This window comes from Lutzomyia longipalpis, chromosome 4 (assembly GCF_024334085.1).
Source record: "Lutzomyia longipalpis isolate SR_M1_2022 chromosome 4, ASM2433408v1".
In the NCBI taxonomy this organism is placed as follows: domain Eukaryota; kingdom Metazoa; phylum Arthropoda; class Insecta; order Diptera; family Psychodidae; genus Lutzomyia; species Lutzomyia longipalpis.
In genome coordinates, this window is record NC_074710.1 from 3,064,604 (window position 1) to 3,091,041 (window position 26,438).

At 34.8% G+C, this 26,438-nt stretch overlaps 5 protein-coding genes across 6 annotated transcripts in view; 3 read left to right on the top strand and 2 right to left on the bottom strand.

The window, feature by feature from the left end:
* Positions 1 to 26,438, bottom strand: part of LOC129795447 (mediator of RNA polymerase II transcription subunit 1) — a 1,235,552-nt gene that overhangs the window by 924,274 nt on the left and 284,840 nt on the right. The window lies entirely within an intron of this gene.
* The window catches only part of LOC129795593 (dipeptidase 1-like), a 173,681-nt gene that overhangs the window by 99,855 nt on the left and 47,388 nt on the right, over positions 1 to 26,438 (bottom strand). The window lies entirely within an intron of this gene.
* The window catches only part of LOC129795456 (pleckstrin homology domain-containing family G member 5), a 52,277-nt gene that overhangs the window by 13,379 nt on the left and 12,460 nt on the right, over positions 1 to 26,438 (top strand). The window contains exons 3-13 of one of the 2 annotated variants that reach the window (XM_055836740.1): positions 5,057 to 5,155; positions 18,261 to 18,426; positions 18,555 to 18,641; positions 18,709 to 19,613; positions 21,972 to 22,082; positions 22,316 to 22,462; positions 22,631 to 22,711; positions 24,477 to 24,605; positions 24,732 to 24,865; positions 24,951 to 25,286; positions 25,347 to 25,569. In XM_055836740.1, the coding sequence (XP_055692715.1) occupies positions 5,057 to 5,155; positions 18,261 to 18,426; positions 18,555 to 18,641; positions 18,709 to 19,613; positions 21,972 to 22,082; positions 22,316 to 22,462; positions 22,631 to 22,711; positions 24,477 to 24,605; positions 24,732 to 24,865; positions 24,951 to 25,286; positions 25,347 to 25,569 (2,418 nt within the window). Of the gene's footprint in view, positions 1 to 5,056; positions 5,156 to 18,260; positions 18,427 to 18,554; positions 18,642 to 18,708; positions 19,614 to 21,971; positions 22,083 to 22,315; positions 22,463 to 22,630; positions 22,712 to 24,476; positions 24,606 to 24,731; positions 24,866 to 24,950; positions 25,287 to 25,346; positions 25,750 to 26,438 lie in introns of those variants that run through there. The other variant, XM_055836739.1, reaches the window with a different exon arrangement.
* LOC129795452 (uncharacterized) lies at positions 6,146 to 10,345 on the top strand. The gene is made up of 3 exons (XM_055836733.1): positions 6,146 to 7,641; positions 7,719 to 8,126; positions 8,190 to 10,345. Exons 1-3 carry the CDS (start codon positions 6,169 to 6,171, stop codon positions 10,167 to 10,169), a joined length of 3,861 nt encoding a protein of 1,286 aa, XP_055692708.1. The 5' UTR covers positions 6,146 to 6,168; the 3' UTR covers positions 10,170 to 10,345.
* On the top strand, positions 11,161 to 15,405 carry LOC129795453 (uncharacterized). Its single transcript, XM_055836734.1, has 3 exons — positions 11,161 to 12,719; positions 12,782 to 13,189; positions 13,315 to 15,405. The coding sequence occupies exons 1-3, from the start codon at positions 11,247 to 11,249 to the stop codon at positions 15,274 to 15,276; spliced, it is 3,843 nt and encodes a 1,280-aa protein (XP_055692709.1). The 5' UTR covers positions 11,161 to 11,246; the 3' UTR covers positions 15,277 to 15,405.

A 26,438-nucleotide genomic window follows, 5' to 3' on the forward strand; every position in this document is an offset into this window, starting at 1 on the left:
CCTCATCCCTTGACTTTTTTCTCATAACCAAAAAATCAAATTTTTTTTCATTTATTTTATTAAAATCTCTCATCAAATCAAATTTATATTGGTCGTAATATTGAATGATAGAACTTTACAACGCTTACACAACACTGTAGAATTTATTGCAATTTATGATTCATACCATAAGCTATCTCCTTGAGACAAATTGTTCTGCAAAATGTTTAACACATAAAAATTATTCCCTAATTCTCCTGCACTCAAAATTGACATAAAAGTTGTTTTTGTAGCGCACAGGGGGTTGGAGTTAATTCAAAACTTTAGGTAAAATTTTAAATGAAGTGACTTTACAAAAATAAATGATCAACCAGCAGACTTTCCGCTTTGGTGATTATCTCGTTAAATCCTAATTGGTAATTTTTGCCAAATTATTATCTGCCCTAAATACAAGAGAGAAAAAAAAAACATGGAATAGGTACAAAAATTCTCGCTTTTATTGTGCACTATATATCATGGTTTAGCATCACATTTCAACAAAATGGGAATTTTGGGGGGAGTATGTGTGGGGGAAGTTTTTATGAGCGAATGTATTTCACCCCCCCCTGGGCTATGTATGCGGTGTATGTGGTGTGCTCTCCCTATCTTATTGTGTTGACCTGCAAATGGCAAATAAATTGGGTATGTTTTGTTGTGGAAAGTTTGATAATTTTCATCATCGGGTTTTTTGTTTACCTTCTCAATCTCTCTAATTCGAATATTCACCTCACCTGCTGCTATATATAAAGTAGATTAATAAGCGGCATGTGGTATGTTTTTTTTTATCCCTCCCAATATAGACTATCTGTACGAATCGCCTTTACTCAATTCAATTCTCCTTGGATTCTCCTGTGTACCTATAATACATATATTTTGTAGCATTGAAGAAGAAAAGTTATGAGGAGGAATACCTTAAAATATATCTCTGTGAGAGAAGTTTGAGAATCTCAAGAGGAATATATGGGGAATACGAAATGTAGGCTATATTTCCCTATGTATAAATCTATGAGAGATTAATGTTGTGTATCCCACTTGAAACTTGTATTCCCATCTGATTTAGAACTTGGTTGTTTTGCCGTTGAAATGTCTAAATTTTCAATTATTAACTTCCCAAGGAGAGGTGTAGCTTCATCTAATAATCTTATTATTTCAATAAACACAATAATGTTGACTCAGGCTCCTCCATTGAGCTTTTATCTTATTCCTCTGTGGATTTATAAGAAATTCCGCTTGGATTCCAATTTATCCTCTCATGGGGGTTGATTTTCTTTTTAAAATTTATTTACTTCATCGATTAGTGACTGGGTCAATTTTCGCATTCCATTTGTACCATATTTCTGCTATTTAGCAATTAATTCCTCAAGGGAAATAAAGACAAAAGAAATTTTTCCTTCAAGGTTCTATTTTCTTCATATGCGTTCAAATGAAAAATTAATTACATATTAAAACACAATTTTTCATGGACCTCATGAAATTTTCTCTTCACAAAATAAATTATTTTAGTATTTTTTAGAGGAGAAATTAAATTTTCAAATTTGCTTCTTTGGAATGATTGAACGAGTTGGGTGGCAATTTTATAAGGAAGTTCCGTACAGATTTTCATACAGTTATATGTGTGTATTGTATATAGGTATCATTTATGAGACTAGAGTGAGTGTATAACAAAATGAAATTACTCAATTAAATTAAATGTGAAGTACATATGTTCCAACAATGGGAATTATATTTTAGGTTTACAACACATTTTGAATTCTCTTTTGCGTTCTTCGCGGAGTTCTTCCCTGTCTTTATGCTCTGATATGGATATATGTCACAAAGGATATGAATGGATATTTTTGACAATTCGTTTGGGCATTCAAAAGGCAGAAAACTATCCTTTCGGTATTTCTTCAAATTCCTTAATCAAAAAATTAAGCCAATAATTTAGATTTTATTTAAAATAAAAGTTAATAATAACTTCATTTGTTTTTGGTTTGCAAAAGAAAATTTTATTGAATTTTTAAAGAAAATTTAAATATATATAATGTCACCTCTTTAACCCTAGTAAACCTTAATGTATACCTAAACATCAACATACCAAACAATTATATATTGTAGGTATATATTCTACAAAACATAGGAAGAAGAGATAAAACAATATAATAAATGGATTAAATCCAATGAACCCTCCGTCAAGTACTTAAGTAGAGATGAGGGATAAGGTTCAAGAAGAAAACAGAGAACTTACACCAAATGCCTACAAAGCATATGGCAATGTACGTGAGAAGTTTCCTTCCAAAAGTATCCGTCGTCTGATTTGATTTTCCCTAGAATTTGAGTTAGAAATGTTGAAAAAATCTCCTAGCAAAAAATTTCAAACTCATTTCAAATAAAATTCTCAATTAAAAATATTTATCAATAAAAAAAAATAATTTTCTTTTATTTAGAAAATGAATTTTTAGTCGAATATTATTCAAACGGAATTTCTCGTAGCATATGAGAACTGAAAACATGATGGAACATAAACATAGAGATTTTATGGGGAAAGACGTAACGTACGCAAAGTGTCGGTAAATTGATGAAAATTTTGTGAGAGGAATGGGGAAATGTGTTGGAAAAGTTTTATTAAATTGTCTGAATTGTTTAAACGTTTTCTTGAATACACTTTTTGGCTGTTTTGGGATGTAGATCAAAGGAGAAATGTCACAAAGAGGCTTATTTTCTCAGCCCTAACTTTGAATTGTTTACTGAAAACTTTTTTTCTGAGGATTTTCCTATCTTATAAAAATAGCCCATATCCATAACATTAGGAATTTATTTTTCCTACGTTTTTTTTTTTTTAAATATTATCACAGGCATCTAATCTTATAATCTCGGAAAGGTTCGATAGATTAATCTTAATATAAAAAGAAATAAATTTTCATTTTTTCACCATCTCAATAAATAAATTTCCTATCAACTGGGAAAGGAAAAGTCAGCTTTTCGCGAGATAATCAATAAGAATGTGTTTGTATATAAATTAAACAGTGTATGTTCTAATTGTGAAACGTCGGTACGACATTTTTAAAGAATAATTGTGGACATGTCTAAAGAAAATATTAGGCAACCACATTCAAATTGTGGATGTTGTGGAGCTAAGAAAAATACTTCAAGGGAAACCTCCAATTGCAACCGAGGTAACTGCTGCTCTGTGGATAAGAGAAAGGTGCAGGGAGTCTACAGAGGAATTTTTACTTTTCGGGCTGAGAGTCCTAAACTTCCCAAAGATAATTGATTTAGAAAAGAAAAGAGATCATTAAGAGGCAGAAATGAGCAACACAAGTCCGCAACAGAATAAACTGAAGAGGTCAACAGCAGCAACATGCCTCCAAGGGCCATCAGATCCCCAACCTAGTACTTCCCGGGACTATTTTAGAGCTAGCGCCTCAGAACTTGATACATCTGGACGATCTGGGGATCAGCGGAAGGAAACAAAAGGATCTCCTGTGTTGCAGCAAACAAAATCCGATGAGTCAACATTCAGCTTTATGCGCTTCCCGAGTTTTTCCTTCCGCCGCAGTAGTCGGCATGAAAAGAAGTCCCCGGATACGTCATCGCGTAGCTCAGCGGAACATTCTCCGCAGCACTCCCAATCGAGCTCCCAGCGAGAATCTCCCGTAGCAGGTGTTTTGGCTTCCTTCCGTCGTCCACCTGTGACACCACATCCCAATCTCATACACAATGTCTCCCACGTATCTGACAACGGTCAGACACTTGCTGTTAATTGCCCATACATCGGTGTATCCCCAGCATCATCATCAAACTCCAAAATGAGTGAAGCTAAATCCCAACCCACCGATTCAACGAAGGACGAGCTATTAAAGTCAACAATGAAAATATGCTTAGTTGTCTCACCACCCACCAGTAAGTTACAGGTAATGACACGAATTCTAGGATCAAAATTTTAAAAATCCTAATTTCTGAATTGAAGAAATATTTAATGAGGAATTCAAGGATAAAAGTTGTCAAGATTGACAATGAGAAAAAAAAAGACAAAAAAAATCTCAAAATAAATAAAATTCATCAAACAAACATCCCTTAACTTAAATTCATAAAACGCAAATAAGCAAAATATTTCATAATAAGCATATCCTATATAACAATAAAACATATACCTAAAAATGTAATGAATTAGTTGGAAAGTCTTGCACTGTGTGGTGGTGAATGAAAAACGAAATAGGACTATATAGGATATCATGCTGAAATATCATGTTTCATGTTACCTTTCATACTGCTGTCGCTCAACTACTTTATTATTCCAAATTAGAGACCCTCAATAGCCTTGTCGCATTAGTTAGTGGATATACATATTTTGTGCGATTTCCATTGCGTGCGCTCACTTTGGGGCAGCAATCAATCTGCTTTTGAAGTGTATGTACTATACCCCACAATGAAAGTTTTAGGAGCGGAAGGTAAACGCATGTCCTCAAATGCGAGCTTCAAAGTCATGATTTTTCATTAAATTTCTCTTCCGAAATTTTTTTTCAACCCCTTTGAAAGTTTATGGTGAGAAAAGTAAATCTTTTTGTTACATCATTGCACAGAAAGCTCCCTGATGTCACCCTGAAGGTACATTACTCTTTTTTTTTTATTCCATACACCCCGATATCCCATGAAGTATCATCAAACGATGGTGTCAGAGATTAATGCTTTTCCATATTTCACTATTGAGGGGTGCTCCTAAAAGGTTCACCTAAATGGCTAGCTTTTGTGAGAGGAGAGACAGAGATTTCACAAAGTCCACTTTTCATCAAGGTAGAAACTGAGTTTTTTTTTAAAAGGATGTATTTGTAAAAAACGGAAAAGTTTACTAAAAAGATGCTCCTGATAGTTTTCAGCTGTTTCATGCAATGTTTTCTTTCTATTTTTTATAACAAACAACGTATAGAAATATATAGACATATTATTTAAACGCTGTGTACTAACTAAAAATATTTCCTTTTTCTTGCAGAATATTTCTTTTTTTACGAAAATCTTCTAGCGTTAAATAAATAATATTCTTTCTTTTTTGTCTCCACAGACCAAGTCACGAAGTCTTACCCACCTGGACTCCCTTGAATCCAACTCAACGAATTTAGATGGAAATATTTCGGACAACTCAACCCCAACTGATTTACAAGTGAGTACAGATTACCATTTGTATGGAAAACGATGAAATATTCTGGATTTCATGTCTGTTGATTTTCTCAAAATCCATTAAAAAGATCCAAAAATCATTTAACAATTGAATATTTGACTAAATTTGAAATTAAGAAGCCTTTCCTGACTTTATGCGACCAAATATTTAAACATTTTAAGAATATTTTTGAGTTTAAGCAGATATTGTCTTCATGGGTAATTCAGCGTTAATTTGACATGAAAAGCAGTATATTTTTCATCGACAAAACACTTCTTTTCACATTTTTTGCTCTAGCGGCTCCAATTTTTAAGATATCGACTTGAAATAAAAGCAAATAAAACTTTTTGAGTTTACGCATCTTTTGGTGGCAGAAGTTTTCAGATATCTCAATCCAATCAAAAGTTATTCGCGGCTAAAATCATGCCCTAATTTCCTGGCCACCCTGTATATATTTATACAAAAAGAAATCATGGAGATTTTCTCTAAATTAAAATGATTGATTTAGTATTTTAAAATTGCCAAATAGACGTTATGGTTTAGTACCATAAATAATATACCTATCCGCATATGTACAATGTACGTACATATATAGCTACCTATATATTTTTCTGATTTTTTATTGGACGAAGGGTAATCAAAATGCGTTTATTTTAATGAAAACAATTCAATTATTTGGATTTTGGATTAATTCAAAAATCATCGAAAAATACATCTTAGAAACATACATATATGTAGGTATTATGTCTACCTGTATTTTTTAAATAAACAGCATATATACCTACCTATATAATACATTCCTAAAAAGACCAATATTCTGTGTTATGTATGAAGAAAAGAACCTTTAGCTTATGTGCCTAATATACGATGAAGCCGGTTTTTAAATAGAAAGATTCTTTTTTATATGAGCTTCTAAGAATATTTACATAAAAATTCGGGTGTTGTAGTGGAAGAATTAAGAAAAGAACTTTGATAAATTGAAATTCACAGCATTTGGTGTTTGGAGTTTGTAAGCAATGGAAGTGGTTTTCACAGTGAATGAAATTGAGTGCAAGCTTGAGTCTGATGACTTGGCTTTCGATACGTCCTTAAATACGTACTTGAGGACGCGACTTTGTCTCACTGGTACGAAATTTATGTGCCAAGAGGGTGGCTGTGGATGCTGTATCGTGACAATTCGTGGTGTGCAACCCGCGACGGGTGAGCCATTCACGCTTGCCGTGAATTCATGCCTCTTCCTCGTCTACTCGTGCCATGGCCTCGATATCACGACCATTGAAGGACTCGGCGACAGGAAGAAGGGCTACCACCCAATACAGGAACGATTGGCTGAACACGATGGCACCCAATGTGGATTCTGTTCTCCAGGAATGGTTATGAATATGTTCAGCCTGTATGAAGGAAAATTCGGGAACGTGACTGCGGAAGAAGTTGAGGATTCTTTTGGCGGGAATATTTGTCGCTGCACTGGCTATCGTCCCATCTTGGATGCTTTCAAGTCATTTGCAACGAATCCACCACAAAATTTGGCCAATCTCTGTGGGGACATTGAAGATCTCTCACTGAAAAAATGCCCAAAGAGTGGAAAAGTCTGTGCAGGAAAATGCGGTGGGAGCATTCATGTTAAAGCCGCAGAGAACGCCGAGTGGCACAAGGTAACAGCCTTGTCGGAAGTTCTGCAAATTCTCAGCAGCATCGGAACGAGAAAGTATCGACTGGTGGCCGGGAATACAGCAACAGGAGTCTATCGAATGGACTACGATATTGAAGTCTTCATTGATGTTTCTTCAGTAATTGAACTTCATAGATATACAATTGGAACCACAATTGATCTAGGAGGGAATATCACGATAACCGAATGGATGAGAATTTTACTTGAAGCCGCAGATCGTTCAGCATGGTTTACCTACTGCAGACAAATAAGGGATCACCTGGATCACATTGCAACAGTTCCTGTGAGGAATGTTGGAACAATTGCTGGTAATTTGATGATTAAGCACGATCATCGCGAATTCTACTCCGATGTATTTCTTCTGCTGGAAACTGTTGGAGCAAGCCTCACCATAACGGATGCATCGGGAAATGAGCAAATTATGTCACCACAAGACTTCCTCAGTGTTGATATGGATAAGAAAGTAATCACGCGGATCTCAATGCCTCAATTAGTTCCAAATCGTCATCAATTCCGCTCATACAAAATAACAGATCGAGCTCAAAATGCAACCTTTCTCATGAATGCTGGATTTCTTTTGCAAATGGATACAGGATCAAGTGTGGTGGTATCATCGAGGATTGTCTACGGAGATGTTAACCCAAATTTCGTTCATGCTACTGCAGTTGAAAACTACTTGAATGGAAAAGACTTATTTGATAATGCAACGATCCAAGGTGTTGTCAGTCGAATTAAATCGAGCTTCATGTTTTATAGTACACTCCTAAGTACATCCCCTGAATTTCGTGGTAGACTAGCCATTGGTTTGTTCTACAGGGTAGGTATTTGGTCATATACTACCAGTTAAAAAAAAAAACAATTCACTGCGTTTTAACAGAATATCTTATATTTTAGGCCGTACTTAGCCTAGCTCCAAGTTCAAGAGTTCGTCCATCATATCAAAGTGGAATAACTCCAATTTTGCGTCCTATTTCATCTGGAACACAGACCTACGATACTATCCCTCAAAACTATCCTTTAACGGAACCAATTATGAAATTGGAAGCTCTGATCCAATGTAGTGGTGAAGCTGAATACATAAATGATATTTATCTTCATAATGCCTTGTGGGCTACATTTGTTTTATCGAAAGATCCTCTAAAGACCATCACAGACTTTGATGCAACGGATGCTCTGGCTGTTAAGGGCGTAAAAGCGTTCTACAGTGCAAAAGATATTCCAGGTGTGAACTCTTGCTCATCACAAAAGGGTCCTATTTTACCCTTAGAAACTGAACCAGAGGAAGTTTTCTGTAGTGGAAAGGTTAGCATGTCAAGTATGCTAGAATGGTAATAATTTGTGCTAACTTTGATGCTATATTTGTAGGTTTTGTACTATGATCAACCTGTGGGGGTGATTGTGGCTGAAGAAATGTCTCAAGCTATTTATGCTGCAACCTTGGTAAAGATTCAATATGCTACAAAGAAGAAGAATAACGCTACCAATTCGTTGTTGAATCTTTTTGGATACTTTGGCGGAGATACTATAAAGTCTGAAGAGAAATTGCTTCCTACGCTCAAGGATGTAATGAGTGAGGATAAAAAGGATGTGGCGCATAGATTTCGTTTTGTAAAGAAATGGGAAGGATCTGGGCAGAAGGACAATGTTAAACAACTAATAAGCAATATTAAGGGTGAGTTGTCCTGTGGTCCTCAGTATCACTACCACATGGAGACACAGACTTGCTTAGCTGAGCCAATGGAGGATGGTATGAATATCTACCCCAGTACACAGTGGATGGACTTTACTCAGAGGGTGGTTGCTCAAGTTCTTGGTGTTAAGGAAAATACCATCAATATTCGATATAGACGTCTTGGGGGAGCATTTGGAGGAAAGATCTATCGCAATGGGATAGTAGCTTGTGCAGCAGCTGTTGCTTGCTACAATATTAATCAACCTGTTCGGATGGTCTTACCTATGGAGACAAATATGCGGACTATTGGAAAAAGAATGCCATCAGCGATTGAGTACAATGCTGATATAGCAGATCTACTGGGAACTGTTGTGGTCCTACACAGCATTGTTACCCATGACATTGGTGCCACGCCTAATGACTATATCTTACTGAGCAATCTTCTCTTCTCAGCCAATGCATACGTAACTGCCAATTGGATCATTGAATACAACAAGGCTGTTACTGATGCTCCCACGAATACGTGGATGAGAGCTCCTGGATCACTTGAGATGATTGCTCACACGGAAACGGTGATGGATCATATAGCTTGGAAATTGAAGAGAGATCCAATTCAAGTACGTCTGGCAAATATTGCTCTTGTAAATCCAATTAGGACCATTCTAACTGACTTTCTTGTGACATGTCAGTACTATCAGAGACTAAGTGAAATTGAGCAGTACAACACGAATAATAGATGGAAGAAACGTGGCATCGCTGTAACCCTAATGCAGTATCCTCATGAAAATTTGGGCAACTACGAAGCACTTGTTTCGATATATCACGGTGATGGCAGTGTTGCACTTAATGTATCTGGGATTGAAATGGGTCAAGGATTGTACACAAAAATCACCCAAATTGCAGCTTATGAGCTTAACTTGCCTATGGACAAGGTCCACATTGTGCCACCGAATAATGTTGTTGGTGCAAATTCTATGACTACAGCAGGAAGTTGGACAACTGACACCATTGGGTATGCAGTAATAAAATGCTGTGAAATCCTTAAATTACGTCTAGAACCGATTAGACTCCTCAATCCTACGGGAACTTGGGAGGAGATTGTGCAAGCTGCATACCTAGCTAATGTTGAACTTATTGCAACATTTCAATTTACAATGCTTACCATACCACCCTACCTCATCTACGGGGTTGCATGTGCTGAGATTGAAATAGACGTTCTAACAGGGAAATTCCAACTACAACGAGTGGACATTGTGGAGGATACTGGAGAGAGTATTAGTCCCAGAATCGACGTAGGACAGGTAGAGGGTGCCTTTATAATGGGACTGGGTTACTGGCTTCACGAAAAGCTCATCTATAACCGCATGAACGGGGAACTGCTGACAAACCGAGCTTGGAACTACAAACCACCAGGAGCAAAGGACATCCCAGTTGACTTTAGGGTCACTCTCTTGCAGAAAAGTTCCAACCCGTTGGGGGTTTTGCGATCAAAAGTCACAAGTGAGCCCGCAATTACATTGGCAGTTGTTGTTGTCTCAGCCCTAAGGAAGGCTCTCGAGTCAGCTCGGAAGGATGCTGGGGCTCCAGATATTTTTATCAATTTTAATTCCGCCACATCCGTTGAAGATATTCTAGAACTCGCTGGAACTAAGGATAATCAATTTGTTTTGTAGTAAAAAAAAAATTTTTAAATTAAAAAATATATATACATACTAGGTACATTACATACATAGGTACGTATGTACACACATATAGTTTCGACTGCTACTCTTGTTATAAATAATAGGTACATTATAATATGTTTTGGTTTAATTGTAGAATAAAGAACAGACAATAAAGCAATAAAAAATCAAATAAACAATCTATTTAATCGATTTATTAATTCAGGAAAAAAAGGAAAAAGATTAAGTTTATGATAAAATAGAAGAAAAGATTTATTATGTCTAAACATATAAATGACATATCAAACATAAAAATTTTCCCCTTTTTCATATCACCGAAAGATTTTCTCAAAATATCTTCAGTATATAATGATTTGCAGTTGTATCGTGGTTTCCAACGAAAAACTACAAACAAGTCGTTGCCGTTTGTATCAGCAAAAAAGTAATGATCATTTTTTTAATAGTTAAATGTTCTTTCCTACAATTGCTGATACAAACTACGAAATTCTACTTCATTTTTTCATCTTTTCACATTTTCGCCTAATTTTGCAGAGAATAGCCAAAAGCATATTTAATATCAAAATAATTATGAAATAGAGTTTATGATATTCTTTCCATTGAAGAAAGCAATGGAACATCATTTAATGATCTAATCCAGCACTAATAGTAAAGTTCCTGTTACATCATTGCATAGTGATAAATTGGAAAATGCAATGAGGTGAACAGAAATTTTTCTATGAGTGAATATCATCATTTTCCTCAGTTCCTTGCAGGAAAAATAAATCAAAACATTCACCTCTCACGTCTTAGTTATTTTGTATGCATAATTTATGCTAGAGGGCAATATCTTTTATCTGTATATATACATAAGAAAATATGTGCACATTGGGACCTAGACCGGTTCTGTATTATATAAAAACATAAAACTGAGACTTTTGCTCACAAATATCCGCTGCGTCTCGTTTTCTTGATCAATTTATAAATTATTCTCTCTCCGTTCTTTGGATTAAGCAGAAGTTCTTTGGGATAGAGTGTTAGAATAATATTCTGTGTATTGAATATCTTTCGAGTTTAAATTGTAAGAAAAAAATGGAAGTGATATTTACAGTGAATGAAATTGAGTGTAAACTTAAGCCAGGAGATTTGGCTTTCGATACGTCCTTAAATACATACTTGAGATCATGGCTCTGTCTTACGGGTACGAAATTTATGTGCCAAGAGGGTGGCTGTGGATGCTGCATCGTGACAATTCGCGGTGTGCAACCCGTGACGGGTGAGCCATTCACTCTTGCCGTGAATTCATGCCTTTTCCTCGTCTACTCGTGCCATGGCCTCGATATCACGACCATTGAAGGACTCGGCGACAGGAAGAAGGGCTACCACCCAATACAGGAACGATTGGCTGAACACGATGGCACCCAATGTGGTTTCTGTTCTCCAGGAATGGTTATGAACATGTACAGCTTGTATGAAGGAAAATTCGGGAACGTGACTGCGGAAGAAATTGAGGATTCTTTTGGCGGGAATATTTGTCGCTGCACTGGCTATCGTCCCATCTTGGATGCATTCAAGTCATTTGCTACAAATCCACCACAAAATTTGGCCAATCTCTGTGGGGACATTGAAGATCTCTCACTGAAAAAATGCCCAAAGAGTGGAAAAGTCTGTGCAGGAAAATGCGGAGGGAGCGTTCATGTAAAAGCAGCAGAGAATGCCGAGTGGCACAAGGTAACAGCCTTGTCGGAAGTTCTGCAAATTCTCAGCAACATTGGAACGAGAAAGTATCGACTGGTGGCCGGGAATACAGCAACAGGAGTCTATCGAATGGACTACGATATTGAAGTTTTCATTGATGTTTCTTCAGTAATTGAACTTCATAGATATACAATTGGAACCACAATTGATCTAGGAGGGAATATCACGATAACCGAATGGATGAGAATTTTACTTGAAGCAGCAGATCGTTCGGCATGGTTTACCTACTGCAGACAAATAAGGGATCACCTGGATCACATTGCAACAGTTCCTGTGAGGAATGTTGGAACAATTGCTGGTAATTTGATGATTAAGCACGATCATCGCGAATTCTACTCCGATGTATTCCTTTTGCTGGAAACTGTTGGAGCAAGCCTCACCATAACGGATGCATTGGGAAATGAGCAAACTATGTCACCACAAGACTTCCTCAGTGTTGATATGGATAAGAAAGTAATCACGCGGATCTCAATGCCTCAATTAGTTCCAAATCGCCATCAATTCCGCTCATACAAAATAACAGATCGAGCTCAAAATGCAACCTTTCTCATGAATGCTGGATTTCTTCTGCAAATGGATACAGGATCAAGTGTAGTGGTATCATCGAGGATTGTCTACGGGGGTGTTAACCCAAATTTCGTTCATGCTACTGCAGTTGAAAACTACTTGAATGGAAAAGACTTATTTGATAATGCAACGATCCAAGGCGTTGTAAACACAATTGACCCCAATTTTCCATTTGATGATTCCTTACCGAATCCATCTGCTGAATTTCGTCAAAGACTAGCTATTGGCTTGTTTTACAAGGTTAGAGATTTAAAAACTATTTTTAAACATTGAAAGATTTGTTAAATTTCCTTAATTTTTAGGCCGTACTTAGCTTAGCTCCAAGTTCGAGGGTTCGTCCATCATATCAAAGTGGTTCTACTCTAATTCAACGTCCTATTTCATCTGGTGTGCAGAACTATGATACTATACCAGCAACATATCCTCTAACGCAGCCTATAATGAAAGTAGAAGCCCTAATTCAGTGCAGTGGGGAAGCAGAGTTTGTCAACGATATGTACCTTCACAATGCATTATGGGCCACATTTGTCCTAGCTACTGAACCCTTGAAGACTATTGCAAGCATTGATGCAACTGATGCCCTGGCTGTTAAAGGAGTTAAAGCTTTCTATGGTGCATCGGATATTCCTGGCGTGAATTCATTTATTACTTCAAAGGGTCCACCGCTACCTGCGTATCCAGAACCAGAAGAAGTATTTTGCAGTGAAAAGGTATTGGGTTGGTCCATAATAAATTTATTTTTTAATTCAATAACAAATAAAAGTGTTATGGAACACTCTAAATATCTTTTCCAATAACGCCGTGTAAGGTATTGCAATTATATTTGCTTATTTAGGTTCTATTTAATGGTCAGCCTGTTGGTGTAATCGTCGCAGAGGAAATGTCCCAAGCTGTTTATGCTGCAGACTTGGTGAAGATTCAATACGCAAGCAAGGTGAAAGAAGAGGAATCTTTTGCTGGAAGTCTCTATCGCTACTTCAAAGGAGATTCCTCAAGTCCGGAAGAAAAGATTCTTCCAACACTTGAAGATGTTCTGAGAGAAGATCCCAAACTTACAGAACATCGCTTCCAAATCCCAATTGTTGTGCATGCTGCCTCACAGACAGGTGTTGGTCAATTAAGCAACAATATAAGAGGTCATTTGCTATGTGGTCCACAGTATCACTACCACATGGAGACACAGCAAACAATAGCTGTTCCAGTTGAAGATGGAATGGATATCTTCCCAAGTAGTCAATGGATGGATATGACCAACATGGGAGTAGCTCATGTTCTGGGAATAAATAATAATCGCGTAAACATTCGTGTACGTCGCATTGGAGGAGCTTTCGGTGCAAAGATAAGTCGGTCAACACAGATTTCGGCTGCAGCTGCTGTTGCGTGTCATCATCAAAAGCGCCCAATTCGAATGGTTCTGCCGATGATAACAAATATGAAGGCAATTGGGAAGAGAACTCCAGCATTTATTGAATACGACGTTGATTTTACTGATCAAGGAATAATCCTGAGACTAAACAGTGATGTAACACACGATCTGGGATGTTCCATTAATGAAGCTATGGAATTCTATTCCTCATTATTTACATCAAACGCCTATGTAACACTAACATGGACTGTTGTCTTCCATCATGTCCTTACAGATGCTCCATCCAATACGTGGATGCGAGCTCCTGGTGGTTTGGAAGTAATTGCTCATGCTGAAACAGTAATGGAACATATGTCGTGGACACTGAAGAAGGATCCTGTTGAAGTACGATTGAACAACATTGCAATTGTTAATCCAATAAGGAAAATCTTTAGTGATTTTCTTGTATCATGTGAGTACTACAAGAGGCTCGACGAGGTGAACCTCTTTAATAGGGACAATAGATGGAGGAAGCGTGGTATAGCAATATCCTTGATGCAGTACCCACAATTCTTTTCAAGTGCCTACGAAACATTAGTATCCATCTATCATGGAGATGGTAGTGTGGTCATTAGTCTCGGTGGCGTTGAAATGGGCCAGGGTGTTAACACAAAATGCATCCAAATTGCTGCGGCTGTCCTTCAGATTCCCATGGATCTGATTAAAATTAAGCCAGCTAACAATGTTGTGAGTGCGAATACGATGGTTTCTGCGGGAAATATGACTTGTGATGCTCTCGGGGAGACAGTTAAGGTATGCTGCGAGAAGCTAAGTCTTCGTTTGGCACCATTTCGAGTTATTGGATCGTGGGAGGATGCCGTTCAGACTGCTTACTTGGCAAATATTGAACTTATTGCAACACATCAGTTTAGTCCTGAACAAATACTACCCTACATTGTCTACGGAGCTGCTTGTGCAGAAATTGAAATTGATGTCCTAACTGGTGATTTTCAACTACGAAGAGTGGATCTTGTGGAGGATGTTGGAACGAGTGTTAGTCCGAGAATTGATGTTGGTCAAATTGAGGGATCCTTCATCATGGGAATGGGTTACTGGCTACATGAGAAGCTCATCTACAATCGAACTAATGGGGAGCTGCTAACCGATAGAGCTTGGAACTATAAACCACCAGGAGCAAAAGACATCCCTGTTGACTTCAGGGTTACCCTCTTGCAAACAATTTCGGCCTCAGCAGGTGTGGCTGGGTCAAAGGCATGCAGTGAACCAGCTGTTTCAATGGCAGTTGTTGTTGTCTCAGCTCTTAGGAAGGCTCTCGAATCAGCACGAAAAGATGCTGGAGCACCAGACATTTTTCTCACATTAAACTCATCTACAACTAAGGAAGATATTCTTGTTCTTGCTAGCACGAGAAATGTTGAATTTCAGCTTTGAACATCTCGCAAATAAACATCGTGGAATCTTCCACACACGTGCTTTTTTTTTTAAGTTCATCTACCGTTTATTTTATTTATTTCTAAAACAACATTTATATAAATCTGAAATAAATATCTTTGCTTTGAATTCTTTCAGTTTTATGTCTTGTGAGCTTCTTATTATTTTTTTTAAACTTGTCTGGGATGAAGTTGTGTTTTTTTCTTAATTTTAGAAAGAACAGAGAAAGAAGAAATAAGAAAATGTGTATCACCTCTTTCGTGGAAAATCAGGATAGCTTCTTAGAATACCTATACATAATGCTAGAATTCTTTTCCACGGAAGGGGAGGTATACATTTTGACACCTGTATGAAAATTTTTTTTTTAACTATTTCTTTATCCAATTTAACGCACATTTTCGTTGCTTGCAGCAGTAAATATCATATCAATTGTAGAAGTCACTATATATTGATAAAATATTTACTCTTGCATACAGCGTTCTATCGACATCTTGCCAGGTAACCGCACAAATCCATATCAATGATTTCTTTTTAATCGATATACATACATCTTATAAAATCAAATATATATTATATTGAATTATATACAAAAGTAATATACCTTTATATAAAAGCATTTCTTATACGGATAATATTTTTTATTAAAAGTTTCTTTTTAATTCTACTGATTAGAAAACAATTATAAAACTTATGTAAAATGTGAATAAACTTTTTTTTAAACGCTTACAAAAGAATTTTTGGATTTGAAAAAAAAATCATCAAGAAAGATCTAAAACAAGCAATACCAACCAGGTGGAACGATTTACCTTCAATAGAATTTGGTCTCAATCATTGAATGGAAATTATAAAATTATAGCTTTGCATTTAAAAAGTTATCATCAATAGGATATTACGATATTTCTCATCAAGAAAATGAGATATTAATTCAATTTATCTTTTTTCCTATACTTCTCAAGCAGTGTCTCTATTGTAAATGTCTTCGTGAAAGCAAAAGACCAAGGGGAAATTGGTTTTCAAGTTTTTCTTCCAAATTACGTAGGAAAATTTCTTCATCATTCTTACGAATAGTGAGGATAATGATTTTATATTTTTCAATGTTTGTTCTGTTAATTTCTTCTTGAACATCATATTCTGTGAGTTTCTGTGCCCCAGAATTTTTTCTATCATGAGACATTTTTTTCAAAGGATATTGTTTTCATTTGTATCATATTGGTAAAGTTTATTGAAAAAAAACAACAGATTTTAAAAAGAAAATTGGATGAAAATATTGTAAAATGATATGAATGATAATAATTTTTCATTATGTAGGGGAAGACAGTTTAATTCCGATCTGTATTTAATTCAAATTAACTCTTTTTTTTAGAATGTTTTTGATTGGTTACTGTGCGTTTGCTCCACAGGGAAGAAAAAAGAAAGGAAAAATTAAGAAAAATCTGGTGAAAATTCCCTGCCGACGTAAAATGCCAAGAGAAGCAAAGAAGATTGTTGACAAGGGTTCAAATAATTGAAAAACTTACCACTGAGGAAGGCGTGGTTAACGCCGAAAGTTTTGGGAAAAAACTCACAAAAAGAAAAATACTCCTACAAAAACTTTCTGCAAAGGTCCCGTCAATAATTTATTAATTAAATCTTTTTTTTTAATAAAAAATAAAAGTAGGTATTATTAAATCTTAAAAATTCGTTACCTACTGAAACCTCTCTCGCAATGTTTCGTTCACTAGAAAGATGTAAGATCCGATTTGGTCACAGATCAGAGTTGAGCTGTACTCCCCTGTAAGAATGTGTAAAAGATCGATTATTAATTTAAAAAATAATTGTTATCATCCTCTTCTCATTACTAATTACACACATTTTCACACATCATGCAATTAAATTTGAACATCTAACACATCTAACAACATATCGTCACTTGGAACAGCAAATGTTGGTACTTTAAGGTATAAACATAAAACTTCTTAACAGAATACAACATATATATGTATTTTTTTTTTCAAATGACGATATTTGTTTTTTTTTTTTTAATTTCTGGAAAATGTAAATATTTTTTTAATTGCAAAAAATTTGATTTAATTCTTTAATTTAAAAACTTTAGGTTATTGATAATTTTTTCATCATTTTTTTTCTCGAGTATTTTTTCAAGAATTTCAGTTAAATTGTTTATTCCTAGCACAGGCTAATTTCTTTGGAAAGCTTAACAAATCAAAATTTTCTGTTAAGATTTGGAAAACTGAAAAGAAATATTGGAAAAAATCACGCTATTGTTAATAAAAGTTATTCATTCAATTTATATAGAATAATTCGAACTTGTGTGGTTATCCCACTATATTTCCAACTACTAACTTACATAGAGCTTACATAATCTCAGCGTGGTTTGCAGTGTGATAGTTTATCAGAAAGAAGTTAATGCTTTCTTAAAATATTAGCTTCGTGTAAATCATTCCAGAATATAATTTGTTTATGTAGCCCTTATTTCCCCTATTTCTCATACCAATTTGGAAAAGTTTTTTTCACCTAAAACTCTATCTGATATGACTGTTTTTACTAAATGTTGTCATGTTGTCTCTATGTATGTGCATAATACAAAAAAAACCTTCAAAGCTCACTGAATGCTCGTCTTCAATGTTTTAAGACCATGAACCACTGAACATTGAATTATCACCATTTCATTTACTTTAAGATCCTGATAAATGTATTCTTCTTCTTCTAAGTGTTCTTCTTAATGAATTTATGTGCATCAAAAAGGTGTTTTGAATAATAATTTTTGGTGGCGGTAATATGAAATTCTACAATTGGCGCTAAAATTGGTTTTCAAATAACTTAAGAGAAATTATCAAAAACCCTTCAAAAAATTCCAATATCGACAATTAAATTCCGCAACTAGAAATTAACTCTGATCTATTTGTTTAAAAATAAAATGAAGAGCAGTAGAATTATTTTTTAAATTTTATTAATAAATTTTTTTTTTATTAAAAACCTATTTCCAGACGAGACGTCCGAATTTCTTTACCCTGGTCTTCAGATCCTCCGATAAAGACTTTATTCCAATCACCGATGGTGTTCCTTTGCACGTAGCGATTAGGCCTAGCCTTATGAAAAGAAACCTACATTTCTCCCAAGTATCTATCAATGAAGACTGCTCAGTTGTTGGAGGTAAGTTTTTTTTTCTTTAAACAAATATGTTTCTTTTGTGTCCCTATTGTTCCTTTAAATGTTTTAAAATGTTCATTAAATTAAAAGAAAAATATTAGACTTTTTAGCTAAATTATTTTTGCATTCAGATTCTCCGCCGTATTTTAAAGTGTTAAATAACATTGACAAGGACATTCCGGTGAAGCATCTAAGAGGAAGGACATTAATTGTAACAGGTACGTAGAAATTAATTTTTCTTCTTTAGGAAACTTACAAAGAATATTCCTTCTTTATTGTCTTCAGAACACAAAATACAGAAAGCTGCTGCTCATTCCTTGAGAAAAGCATCATCAGTTGGTTCACGTAGACCAGATGATGCGGAAGCTTCGTTTGATGATGCTCTTTCGGATGTGCGCAATCAATCCAAGTCAAAATCAATTTCGAATTTTCACCCATTGGGCTCATCGTCATCCCTATCTAGTATTAAGTATGTCCAACAGAGTGGCTTAATTGATATTTTGAAGGAGTTCATGGTACAGGGCATACCCAATGCCCGCTCTCTGTACACATGCAATCATCCAAATTTTCAAGAAGCCCTCAATTACCTGGGGAATCCTCACATTTCCTGGCGTGACTTCGTCAAACATGACCAATTGTCCGATCTACAGATGCACATACAGTCGCGTATGTGGGAAATAGTTACAACAGAGATAAAGCACATATTTGCCCTGCAAACAGTTACCGATCACTTCCTGGCATGCCTTACGGCTCTCCAGGAGAGGGATATGCTTCCGGAAATTAACAAAAAGAAACTCTTTTCCAACATTGTTGAAATCTGCGAAGCCAATTTAACCTTTTGGGCGACATTTGTGTATCCAATGGTGCAGCACAGCGTAAAGACGGGAGAACCATTGGATATGAGTATCCTTGAACCGGGATTTTTGTCATTTGCCGATATTTTTGGTCCCTACAAGACCTACTGCTCAAACCAAACATCCTGCCTCAACTATTGTCGACACCTAACGCGCACCAATATCTTCTTTGCTGCTTACTTGCACTGGTGCGAGGGTCATGAATTTTGCAAAAGACTCAAATTGGCTGACATCCTTGTGGCACCCATGCAGAGGCTCACAAAATACAAGCTCATCCTTAAAACCATCAGAGATGATTTGGGTGAAAATAAACTCATCGAAAACTTAGATGAGATGGTGAGTAGTTTTTTTTCTTTTATTTTAAATGAGTCTATTCACTTTTCTTCGTGTCATGACATTGCATTTAGAGATACGAGATAAATAAAATATTTTTTATAGTCAAGAAGACAATCAGGATAAAGTCAGACAGACTTTTCATTTCCAACTGAGCTGAACTGGAAAAATTGCAAAAAAAATCGTTTTAATTTCTTTAAGAATTCATAAAACATAAATAGCTAAATACCACGACCATAGCCAGAAAGGGTTTTAGGGTGACTTCTGCCCTTAAAATTCAGGAGCTTTAGACTTTTTTTAGACGTCGAAAGTAATGATTTTCATGCTCAAATTATTAAAAAAAAAAAACAAAAAAGTAATCAAACAAATATTTAAACTATAAGTCAAATATTTAATAAATCTTCATACGTTTAGAAATAAACGTCAACCGTTAGAAAATCAATATGCTTTAAAAATATCAAACGTTAATAAAGAATTGTTAAACAATAGAAAAGAATCAAAAGATGCTAAAATTAACATCAAATAATTTTTTATTTCAGTTTTTTTCAAACGTTAGAAAATAGTGCTAAACGTTTGTCATTTTGATTTATTATTTTTTATGTTTTTAGAATGTAAAAAAAATATCTTATCTCTATGCTGGTACATACAATATATTTCAAAAAAAAAAACTTTAAAAAATTAAAAGACCTTTTTGCTTTATTTATGAAAACTTCATGACACAACCAAAAATGAATAAACTCCTTTTTAAATTTTGATTTAAAGCCTTTGTCAAGTAATTGTTGCAACTCCTTATATATACATATTTTAACCTTCACTTCTATAATAAATAATTAATAATTCTTGTATATAAAGAATTAAATTATTTATTTATTTATTTATTTTATTACGGGTTCCATCCGTTTAGATGATTTCCCCGAATTAAATTATTGTTCTAAAAAATCTTTAAAGAAAACGTTTATAAAAAATTTCAATGATTACGCTATGATTATTATGATTATGCTGTTAAGTTAAAAGAAGAGTAATATATTATAGATTACACAGATTTATGCTTTTCGCTCATTATGTTCCAACAACGTGGCGTGAATTTGCGATTTTTCCACCCTTACAAACATTCTTTACCCCAACAACAGCTGCCACCAAATACCGCAAGTTTGTGTGAAATTAGGTGAAACATTACGTAAAACATTCAAAAGTGTTTGCTTTCAAAATAAATAATCTCTCCGCGTTTTTTTTCTGCAACATTTACTCATTTTCCCGGTCAATTATTACCCCATTTCCCTTCGTTCCTTGATGAATTTTCACTCTTCAAGGGCCCCACGGTAGACAATATATTGAAGACTTCAGCGAGAATATTATTTTACGCATTTTACATGAGGGAGTAATTGAGTCATTTCACAAATTCGTTTCCCTATTGGGAATTAATAGGAAGTGCTCCATGTTTTATATAGAATATAAATTCATCAAAATAATGTACATTACATATAGCCGATGAATGAGGAAACTTTCACGGAAAATGCTTAAGTTGATATACATAATATGGGTCTGGTTAAATATACATAATATTGTTTGCTGAAAAAGTGGATGGTGTGTGTAGGTATACCTACAATACATCGTGGCACTGAGTGACATTCATGTGAAAACAAATAAAACCCCCATAAGGACAAAATCATTCAAATTGTGGTGTGTTCATGTTAATCATAAATTGCCTATGCTAAATTGTGAAAATAACTATATAAGTACACAAGGGGGGTTATTAAACTTTTTTTTTCCCTATATTATTGAAAAAGAATTTTATTGGACGTGATGAAATTTAATTAATACCTACATACCTTACATACCACAAAAAATAAAATTAATTAAATAAATAAATTCAATTGTTTGGAATTTAGAGGAATTTTTCATAATTTTTGTATTCGGCCCCAATCGTCGTTCTCTATGAAAATGGAATATAAAATTTGTTTTATGCTCTTTCACATATCTGTGGCCTTTCAAATTTACATATAATTATGTCAATTATGTATATAGGTAGGTGAGAATAAAAAATGGATTTCAATTGATTTTAATCTGAAGCAATAAATCTAATGGATTTAGGACTTACTTACAAAGAAAATTCCATAGATTACATAATGCCGTAATTTCTTGAAATATATATGAGGTGTTGTTACAAAAGATAATATTTATTGTTTGCTATGAAGTAGCATAATAATGAAAATGCTAACGTCACATATCTCGTCATTGCTCAATCTCTCAAATACATCGCCGAAATTTAATTAGATCTCACGGAGATAAAAGCTTTCCAAGCTTTCGAATAATATAGGATTGCCTATTTCTGTTTTTTTTTTTCCTTTTTTCTATATATAGATTTTAGCTGTAGGAGATTTTGTAAGTGGCGTGGACCTATGCTTATCTGATATGCAAGCTCTGGAGCGTCTAAGGGGTGTGATGGCGAGGATTGATGGCTATGACGTGGTGGTAAGTCCATTTTCATAGTACACCTACCTCTACCTAATTTTTTCGTATTCGTGTGAGAAAAAACTCAGAGAAATCTTTGAAAAGGAGAGTCGATAGAATAAACCAAGGGGGGGAGGGGAAGTGAAGAAAGAAATTCATATATAATACAGTTCAAAAAAAAGTGTTGAAAAGATTGATTTGTAAAGCTCATTGATCTCATAAATACCCCTTTTGCAAATCTCGGACGATAAAAGGAGAAAAGTGGCGATACATTGGATTGCATGGCGAAGCAATATAGCTCGATGTTTGACTTGTGTGACCCGATTGAAGGATGTGCGGTGGAAACGAGGCGTCATCTATTCATGGAGGGTGACCTGAAATTCAAGGACTCCACGGGCAAGGTGAGAACCAAACCCCTTTTTTTTGTTACCCACGACAGCACATTATATAGTCGGAGGGATGACGCAAAAAAAATCCTAATTGATGTTTTTTTTTCCCTTTTCCCCTATACGTTCCACCCTCACACCCCCAAAACATGATTCTTATCACACTCTTCCGCATCGCATTAGTTCGACGTCCACTGTTTCCTGCTGACAGACATTCTGCTCGTTTGCAGGATAAACACCAAGAAGACTCAGGGTGAGCTCAAGGTAAGCATTTAAAATGAAATGTAAAGTGTGTGTGTGATGAGATGGTGGCATCACACCATGGTTAATTGTCGATGGCATCGGCAAATTTGTAGTTTGACTACTGGTATGTGTCGCACCAGGCTCATCACCTTTTACTCTGTATATAGGTACATAGTATGGGTAATTGTCCATGGAGCACGCTATAAGGGTGGAAAATAGCTCACTCATCAATTTATTTTGCACCCTGATTTTGAACACACACTAAATTGCGCCCCATTTAATTGTCCCCTCCCCCCTCCAACCTGTGGGGCTTCCACAAATATTTGTACCCACCTCTATGAATGAGTACTATAATTAGCAAAGAATATTAAATCTAAATCACAGAGAGTTACATTTTCATTTGCTGACGTCACACAGGATCTTATTCCATCTACTTATTCTCACAGGAAGAAGCTTTAATATAGTTAAAATAATTGAATTAGAATAATTTAAACGAGACTTGAGCAGATTTTTTTAATTGTCAAGTTTAAATTTTTTTTTAAATATATTAATTTCTTGTTTAATATGTATTCTTGTTTAGTGCAACAAGTCACCAATCACTTCATTTCATCGAATTGATTCAATTTTTGTGAAAAATAAAATTATTTTAAAACAGAATAAAATTGCCAAACTAAATAACGAACAATGGACAAATCTGTGTTAATTTTTAAATTAAATTTTGTGTATATTCTATTCTATATGGAATATATAATCCTGAACTTGTTCTAATTTAAAAATCTCAAGGGGTGTTTATCTGGCAAATATTTTGGTATTTTGAGCGCATCATCCGATTATTTCTGAACATCTGAATATTTAACTTAACATGAAAAACTAACTTAGCTAAAACTCAAACAATTCAAAATCCAAAAAAAAATCCAAAAAAATATTAAAGAATTTTTGGTTTGAATTTAATCTTTTTTGGGTTGAATTTACTACTTTTTAGTATTAATTTACTAGTTTTAGGTTTGAATTTAGCTTTTTTAAGCTTTAATGTTTTTTTTTTAAGATTTCGTTTCTCATCTGTGCTGTTTTGGGACTGAAAACTAAATATTTATCGTCTTGAATTTATTCTTCTTTTTGGCTTGAATTTACTCCTTTTTAGGCTTCAATTTTAGTCTTTTTGGGCTTAATTAATATTTTTTAAAGCATTTTCAGATTGGAGACTGCCTTTTAACAGTCTTTTCATTTAGGATTGAAAACCAAATACTTTGAGGCGTGAATTAATCAAGTTTTGGGTTGTTTACTACTTTTTGGCTTGAATTTACTACTTAATAAATAAAAAATATTTTCTTTTACTTAAAAAATATTTTTAAAGCTTTTGTTCCACAATTTATGCCTTTTTAGAATAAAAAAAATATTTTTATGCTTGACTTTAATCTTTTTTAGGCTTGAATTTAGCATAATTAAGGGAGAAATTACTATTCGGTTTGAATTTAGTCTTTTTAAGGCTTGAATTAAATATTTTTTAGACTTCTGCTTCTCAATCTGTGCCATTTAGAAACTAAAACCCTAAAAACCAATATTTTGATTTCTTTGGCAAATCATTCGAATATACTAGCGAATAATCCGAATAATTTTGTCCAGATAAATTCTCCTTGAGAAAACTTCACATTGATTTTTTTTGTTCCTATCAAAGCTGCTTTCCATTGATATTTTGAATTATTATTTTTTTCACACATCATTCTATTTAGACATAAATAAATAAATGAAATCGAGAAAAATAATTTTTTATCTTAAATATTTCAAGATCTGCAGAACACCATTCTTAACTGATAGACTTCAAATAATGTTGAAGGATGAGACGGTGTATTGTGTGTATTTGAATGAATTCGGCCTATCGTCCACGGCTTTCTCCCTTCAGTGCTCAGAAGCGAAGGTAAATGGAATTCTCAATTAAATTCACATTAATGACCCTATAAAATTTATTCATTTTTATGTGCTAAAATGGTTGACGGTGCTATTTTCATTGTTTGTTTGCTCTCGTTTTTTTCGTTCCCCATAGAGCTGGTATGATGCGATGGAAAAAGCACGACAACTATTTACGCGATTGAAGCATGGCTACAGACCCAATATTGATGGGTCGAGGTGTACGCCAAATATAAAGCATTCACCGAAATCAGCGGGGAGTAGTCAGAGGTATTTTTTTTTAATAAATGATTTTACCTCCCCAATTTAATTGTGAAGTGGTAATACCAATTTTCATAAACCTTTGTCACCACAGTGGTTCCATGGAGTTGAATGAAGTAAAAACCACACAGATTGATGTGGAGCGGGAGAATTCGGTGTCGAGTGAAGAGGGAATGTTGCACGGTGCTACGGGGTTAAAGCCAAAATTGTTGAATTTACCAAAGAGATCCCCATCGAAGGCCGGTAGTCCGATTTTATTTGAAGTAAAGCAGACTGATGATGGCAGAGGGCAGAGTATGCCTGATCTGTACTCAAGTTTTATAAGTCAAACACACAGTAATACACTCCTTGTGCCAGGGATGACTACAGCTCATGGTAGTCTCCTATCTACACACCGTGGTATCTCCTACCCACCTCCATCCCCAACAAGGTGAGCATTAGAATTTAATTTAATGTACTTCAGTACTACAATAAAATTCTTTACTCACAGGGCTACCCTAAGGAGAGGCCTAGCATTCTCATTCACAAATAAGAATCCACCCCTTGTGAAAACAAAAAATATCACATCCCAAACCAACCTGCCATCGGAATCAACAACAAGTCTTGTGATACAGCAACAAGTGAGTGGGAAGGAGCAGGGAAGTCATCAGAGCCATTCGAGGACTTCTGCAGCGACAAATGATGAGAATCAGCCACCAGTTCAGCAATCAGAGGCAAGTCAAGAACGTGAACAATCATTAAGTTTAGGACATAGTCCAAAGCAAGGATCTAGTTCAAGTAGTATTTCAATTGAGTACATAGATGTCCTTGGTATGGAGAGTACAGTATGAAAACGAAGGAAAAGGATGGTTTTAAGGACTGTACGGGATCTAAATAAAACAATCGTAACCAAATTGAGATTCAGCCAATCAAATTAGGCATCATTTAACTACTCATAACACTCTCCATGTCAGTAAAAAAAAAACTAAACTAATTTTTCTTAATTTTCCGAAAACGTTCCAATCTTAATACACAGAAAAAAAATTAAAAAAAATTATTTATGGATCTCTTGTTGATTTGGTGTTAGAAAATTCAAATATTTGGATTTAGAAAAATTATTTTTCCTAACATTAAAAACTGGCTCAGCAAAATTTTTAAATTTTTTCGTGGTACAGTATACGCAACAACAAAAAACATTTTCTTCGTGCTCTATTTATCACAATATTTATTCTATAGATAAACATGATAAACATGAAAGAATTAAACTTTCTTTAAACTTTCTGATCGAAATATTTAATTTTTCTACTACCAAATCACTGGAATAGTTATAATTTCTTACTTCCTCGTGCTAATTTATATCTCTCAGACCCATGGACAGTAAGTGAGAACAAAACAATGGCATAAAATTGAGAAAAAAAACTGAACTTGAACTTACAAAGAATTCTGCATTTTGAAGAAAACCAGCTGCTTACGATTTTGTAAGCATTTCATTGAGAAATTATACCTTTTCCTTAAAAAAAAAACATCCCCTATGCAATTTGCAACATTCAAGAAACTTTTTAACTTCATAAACTAATATATATTGAAATAAATCAGTGTATAA

Coding starts and splice junctions, on each gene's coding strand:
- LOC129795452 (XM_055836733.1), top strand. CDS start 6,169: ATGGAAGTGGTTTTCACAGTGAATGAAATTGAGTGCAAGCTTGAGTCT. Junction 7,642..7,718: donor CCATTGGTTTGTTCTACAGG/GTAGGTATTTGG, acceptor CTTATATTTTAG/GCCGTACTTAGCCTAGCTCC. Junction 8,127..8,189: donor AAGTTTTCTGTAGTGGAAAG/GTTAGCATGTCA, acceptor CTATATTTGTAG/GTTTTGTACTATGATCAACC.
- LOC129795453 (XM_055836734.1), top strand. CDS start 11,247: ATGGAAGTGATATTTACAGTGAATGAAATTGAGTGTAAACTTAAGCCA. Junction 12,720..12,781: donor CTATTGGCTTGTTTTACAAG/GTTAGAGATTTA, acceptor CTTAATTTTTAG/GCCGTACTTAGCTTAGCTCC. Junction 13,190..13,314: donor AAGTATTTTGCAGTGAAAAG/GTATTGGGTTGG, acceptor TTGCTTATTTAG/GTTCTATTTAATGGTCAGCC.